Source organism: Engraulis encrasicolus, unplaced genomic scaffold (genome assembly GCF_034702125.1).
Source record: "Engraulis encrasicolus isolate BLACKSEA-1 unplaced genomic scaffold, IST_EnEncr_1.0 scaffold_1561_np1212, whole genome shotgun sequence".
NCBI lineage: Eukaryota > Metazoa > Chordata > Actinopteri > Clupeiformes > Engraulidae > Engraulis > Engraulis encrasicolus.
The window spans coordinates 623-7,336 of NW_026945078.1; the positions used below are offsets into that span (position 1 = coordinate 623).

The 6,714-nt window shown below is 47.3% G+C and overlaps 1 protein-coding gene across 1 annotated transcript; it reads left to right on the forward strand.

Annotated features, from left to right (window-relative positions):
- Window positions 1-3,595: 3,595 nt before the first annotated feature.
- Window positions 3,596-5,906, forward strand: LOC134442419 (growth/differentiation factor 10-like; the record flags this gene model as incomplete). Its single annotated transcript, XM_063192592.1, has 3 exons — window positions 3,596-3,599; window positions 4,360-5,069; window positions 5,490-5,906. Coding segments are annotated over exons 1-3 (1,131 nt in total), but the record flags the coding sequence as incomplete, so codon positions are not given.
- Window positions 5,907-6,714: the final 808 nt, after the last annotated feature.

Genomic DNA, 6,714 nt, shown 5'->3' on the forward strand with positions numbered 1-6,714 from the left:
ATTTTTTCTGCCTCATCTTTGATGACTTTTCCTAAATAGATGGGATAAATGTGAAAAAACTGAAATTTCAACAAAAATGTTTTCCCTAAGTGCTCACATTTAGGTTACATCCGTGTTCCTTGGGGTCAATTTGACCCCAATTGTTTCAAGTGTATAAAACATAAATGGAACATTCATATTTTGCAAATAAATGTTAAAATCTGTTTAGATAATGTGAAATACATGAAAATAAGCTATTCAGCCATGTTTCTTCTGAACATTTTGCTTTTGTTTGGGCCCTGATAACTAAAAATGCTTATGATATGGGGGAGGCCTAAAAGTAATTCACGGCAACATTTTGGTGGCTAATACAGCATTGACATTTTGACGAAATACACCAACTGAACCTTGTTGTACCCAAAGCACCATCATGGCACCCACCACAGCAACCCCCCTACCCCCCATTCCTGTACCCTGGGAGCTACTTTTGCACCCTCCCACTACACACACACACACTAGCATAAGAAGGGTCACATATAGTCAGCATTGCTGTGCATGCTGTTCTGTGCCCAGCATACATAATTATACGTGATGGAAGCTGTATGATTGTGATCCAAATATTGAAATGGACTGTTCTGATGGTGACAAGCCATTGTACTTCTTTAGATGGAGACGATCTCAAAGTTGTTTGCTATGTTGAGAGATATAATGGTGCTATTCTTCTCCTCATTTCAGTATTGTGTTCCAAATTGACATCTTTGTCTGCAGCCTTGGTTATAAACTGGTGCTACCTGACATAGAGAAGGCAGGAACAGCAACAGCTGTAACTTTTTGTGAAGGACATACACATTGACATCCATACCACAAGCTCTCCAGTGGGCATACATAGTGAATAGAAGTAAACATACAAGTTGCTAGCCCTGTTCCTTCAAACATTACAACCATGACCATGTAATATGTCTACAAGGAGCACATGCAAACCTTTTTTCCTTATGTGTACACTAATTCAAGCGTAGAAACAATGTAGAAAACAATGATTTTCTATGTTGTTCCCGAAACTCTTGGTTGGCAATGTATCCATGTTCTTACCTAACTATTATACTTGTGCTATAAATACACATTCAAACATTCAAAAAAATGAATGTTGGACTTAAAAAACCTTCTGAATGTTTGGAAATATGTCTATTTCTTTTAGGGTCAAATTGACCGATATGGTAATAGATAGATAATATCCTTGATAATCAAATTTGTTTTTTCTTTTCAAATGTTATAAGTTATAGAAATTCATATTTAGGGAGTACAGTATATGGAGCCAATAAAATTAAAATAATATGTGTCCATCTGTTTTTATACCAATTAATGACATTTTATTGCTATTTTTTCTAATTTCCGCCTAGTCATGGATTAAGTTTTTTGATGTGTAGGCTATGTGTGGGGGTGCTAGGATATATTGAAAGGACTTTTTATGTCACCAACAGAGCAATAATACATATCTGAGACATAAACATGTGCCAAAGTGTTGTTTCATACTGATTTTGTAGACATTTAAGTGGTTGGGGTCAAATTGACCCCAAGGATCACGGATGTTCCAAAATTTGAGGGTAACAGGAGGGTTAAGAAAGGCCCTCAATCTCGTTTCAGATGCCCCCCAAACTAACGCCTGTAAGCTGTCCGGGTCGCTCCTCATCTCAACTCTACTCTGCCCTAGTGTTAAACTCTATTCAACAGAAGTGTTAACTCTACTCTGCTCTAGTGTTAAACTCTACTCTGCTCTAGTGTTAAACTCTATTCCAAATGACCGAACACAACAGAAGGGTAACTCTACTCTGCTCTAGTGTTAAACTCTACTCAAAATGACCTGAACACAACAGAATAACTCTACTATAGTGTTAAATGCCACCCTCCCTAGTGTGAACCTCTGCTCTCCCCAGCTTTAAAATTCTACTCTATCCAGTGTTAAAGGCCAACTTCCGATAAAATCAGTTTTACTCACTCCTTTTGAAAATCGGACGGTCACCCCAAGTTAAACTCACTCTTCATAGCGGTGTGTCACCTCGCCTGGCTGTGTTTCCCCGTGTTTCCCAATTGACATAAACAATGCAGAGGCACAGGCGAATCACGAAAGCCTGTCTGTGTTGCGTCACATTGAAAGAAGGGGTTGCCCACATGGGTTTATGTAGACCCATTTTTCTAAGAACGTGTCCAGTCATTTATTTCTGTTTGTTTTCAAAACAAGCAACGCCTGGTGACCCGAAACCTATTTTAGCCTAAGGTTAGCTATCAGCTGGTTGCTACTCTCAGATACACACACAGCACACAGCCAGTTTACATACAGCCTCCTCACTCTAGTCGACCCATGCCTGCAGTTCGCCTAGGGGTCACTGTCGAGAGAGCACAGCCCTGAATGGAGCATGCACGCCTCCGTTGGCGCCCCTATAGTCAGTGTTGGGAGTAACGAGTTACAAAAGTAACTAATTACTGTAATGCATTACATTTTTGAGTAACTCAGTAATGTAACTGATTACAGGGGAAAAAATATATGTCCTCGTTACAATGCAAGTAACTTGCACATTACAACACATTTTTTTCACCTACATTTTGTGTGGGTATTTTGTTTTCTTTATACAATGTTCGCGGATCACCGCAAGATCAGCTATTGCATCTGATAGTAGGCCTACGTCCGCGCAGAGATTTTAAAGTTCCACGCAGAACATTACTTCCTCTTTCACGCTTCATCTCTCAAAATGGCAGGGTGACAAAGGATGACCGAACCAGAAGATCCAGATTACTCATTTTTTTCAAGATGGGTATATGCCCACTAGGCCTACTTTGACTTCTGAAAATAAGGACGCCAATAACATTTCAGTTAAATGCACACTGTGCTTGAAACCCAAACCACTTTCCACGTCGAAAAACAGTAGCCTACATTTTGGCTAAAGTACCTAAAAGTAATGCAAAAGTAGTGTAATGCCTTACTTTAAAAAAAAAGTAATGTTGTAATGTAAAGCATTACTTTAAAACGACAGTAACATGTAATAAGTAGTGCATTACAGTTTTTGAGTAACTTTCCCAACAGTGCTTATAGTGCAGCACTACCTGGGGAAGTGGCGAGTCTATGACCCATTACAATCTCTCTGCAGAGCAGGAGGAGGGAGCCAATCAGAGACGGATATCCACAAGAAACCCAGAAAACCCTTTTGTTTGTCCACAAGCCACCTTGCTAACTTGCAAAAACGCCTTGAAACAATGCAACCAGGACGTTTCTTTTAAACAGGACCAACACGTAACACATTCAATAACAATGGGGAGCACAGCAATATTATTGAAATAACGATGAGAGGACATCTTTAAATTCTACTCTGCCTAGAGTTTAACTCTACACATCTCTCCTCGTCTTAACTCCTCTCTCCACAGTGTTAACTCTACTCTACTCTCCTCAGTGTTAACTCTACTCTACTCTCCTCAGTATTAACTCTACTCTACACAGTGTTAACTCTACTCTACTCTCTCTAGTGTTAACTCTACTCTACTCTCCTCAGTGTTAACTCTACTCTACTCTCTCTAGTGTTAACTCTACTCTACTCTCTCTAGTGTTAACTCTACTCTACGGGCAGTCATGGGTGAGCGGTTAGGGCGTCAGACTTGCATCCCAGAGGTTGTCGGTTCGACTCCCGACCCGCCAGGTTGGTGGGGGGAGTAATCAACCAGTGCTCTCCCCCATCCTCCTCCATGACTGAGGTACCCTGAGCATGGTACCGTCCCACCGCACTGCTCCCCATGGGGCGCCACTGAGGGCTGCCCCCTTGCACGGGTGAGGCATAAATGCAATTTCGTTGTGTGCAGTGTGCAGAGTTCACTTGTGTGCTGTGGAGTGCTGTGTCACAATGACAATGGGAGTTGGAGTTTCCCAATGGGCTTTCACTTTCACTTTCACTTTCACTCTACACAGTGTTAACTCTACTCTACACAGTGTTAACTCTACTCTCCTCAGTGTTAACTCTACTCTACTCTCCCTAGTGTTAACTCTACTCTACTCTCCTCAGTGTTAACTCTACTCTACTCTACTCTAATCTCTCCATCTCTACCCAGTGTTAACGTCTACTTTCCACCCCCCAGTGTTAAATTCTACTCTGTCTAGAGTTAATATCTCCTCTCCATCTCTCCATAGTGTTAAATTCTACTCTCCCTAGTGTTAATCTCTCCTCTTCATCTCTCCACAGTGTTAAATTCTACTCCCCCTAGTGTTAATCTCTCCTCTTCATCTCTCCACAGTGTTAAATTCTACTCCCCCTAGTGTTAATTTCTCCTCTCCATCTCTCCACAGTGTTAGCTCTATTCTACTCTGTCTAGTGTTATTCTCTCCTCTCCATCTCTCCACAGTGTTGCTCGGCGGTCGGCTCGTGTTCCACTTCGACCTAACCTCCATTCCAGAGTCTGAGATGGTCGTCGCGGCAACCCTTCATTTCCTGGATCCTCAGAGGCCCCGCCCCCAAGGCCCTTGCTGCCCCGCCTCCTCTCGTCTCCTCCTGAGGGGAGTGTCTTCCTCCTCCTCCTCCTCTTCCTCCTCTTCCTCCTCCTCCTCCTCTTCCTCCTCTTCCTCTTCCTCCTCTTCCTCCTCTTCCTCCTCCTCTTCCTCCTCTTCCTCCTCTCGTCTCCTCGCCAGCCTCCCCCTCCCCTCTCTGTCCCGCTCCTCGCGCTCTGACTGGCTGCTCCGCAACGTCTCCTCTCTCCGCTCTCATTGGTTGCTCCGTAATGTCTCCGCCCCTCTCCGCCACGCCCTGGCCTCGGGACTCCGCCTCCTCACTGCGGAGTTTAACCCTTTAGTCCCCGCGGAGCAGCATGATGGGGGGGCAGGGGGAGCGGGGGGTTCGGGGGGGTCCCGGCTGCCTTTCCTGCTTCTGTACACTGACGACCGCTCCATCGGGGAGCCCAACAGTGTGGCGTCCACCCTGCAGCGATACGGGGCGGCTGCAGTGGCACCACCTGCAGTTCTGGAGGAGAAACAGCAGCGGAAAAAGACACAACACATGAAACCAACACAAGGGAAAGCCACACAACAGCTCCTGAGGGACAGACTAGCTCCCCCTAGCGTGAAGGAGGGGAAACAACAACAGAAACACACACAGAAACACATGAAACAGACAAAGCAGCACAAACACACGCAGATGAAACAGTCAAAGCAGCATCTGCGGTACGGACCGGCTCCCCCTGGTGTTGCGGAGGACAACCACCAGAACCGGGCCAGACGCCACCAGAGCCTGAACCGGCCCAGAAGGGACGCCCTAGGCGCTGAAGACAACCTGCTGCCCGACACGCACACACACACACAGCAACAAACACACATATACACACAGCAACACACACACACGGACCTCAAGATCAGGGAGCTGTGGGCAAACACATTCTTCCCCCTCACACACACACACACACACAAGCAGCCCTCTGCAGACACACAAAAAAACACACACCCACACACACACCCACACACACAGGAAGTGGACGAGGAGCAGAGGGAGAGGGGCGATTCGGAGAGGGGTGAGGGCAGGAGTTTGGGGGTGGGGGAGGAGAGGGAGAGGGGGAGGTGGCGCCTGGTCAACGAGACGGGGGCTCCGCGATCCCGGTCCGGAGACGACGGCTCTGCATCTGCCTCCGCGTCCCGCGTGCTGCGTTTCGACACGCGTGCGACGGCGGCGACTCCGCGATCCCGGTCCGAAGACAACGGCTCTGCATCCACGTCCCGCGTGCTGCGTTTCGACACGCGTGCGATGGCGCGCGCTCGTCGGCGTCAGAGGGAGGAGTCTCGGGTGTGTGGGCGTCGCTACCTGCGCGTGGACTTCCAGGATGTGGGGTGGAGCGACTGGGTCCTAGAGCCCCGAGACTTCCAGGCCGACTACTGCTCAGGAGCCTGCACATACCCCATCAGCAAGGTGACACACACACACACACACACACACACACACACACACACACACACACACACACACACACTACTGCTCAGGAGCCTGCACATACCCCATCAGCAAGGTGACACACACACACACACACACACACACACACACACACACACACACACACACACACACACACACACACACACACACTACTGCTCAGGAGCGTGCTCAATCCCCATCAGCAAGGTGACACACACACACACCACACACACACACCACACACACACACACACACACACACACACACACACTACTGGTCAGGAACATGCATACTCCCCGTCAGCAATGTAAAGCCTGGCTCAAACTACACGACTATCGCGCCGATTCTCAGCTGAAAACCCCCCTTACGACAATCGCTGGAGCGTTACCCCCCAGGACCATCGCAAGCGATTGTCGAGAAAGATTTCCTCGTCGTGAGCGACGTTCTAAGATAGAACTTTGGCAGCGCAAAGAGTCGCCGATCGCAAATCGTAGAAATCAAACAGTGTTTGATATTTGCGACTGGAAATAGAACGTCGGGCATTGTCTCGGTGGCTGCCAGCAGCGACAAGATTGAGTTGCGATTCTCTTCTATTGTGCGTCACAACCCGACGCCAAAATCGGACACACAATCGCTAGTCGTGTAGTTTGAGCCTGGCTTAAGGGGGCATCCGAACACCAGTTCCGACAGCATTGGGGAGCACTGCGGACAATTTTGGTGACCCCCGCACTCCGGTGCAGACGTGTGTGTGTGTGTGTGTGTGTGTGTGTGTGTGTGTGTGTGTGTGTGTGTGTGTGTGTGTGT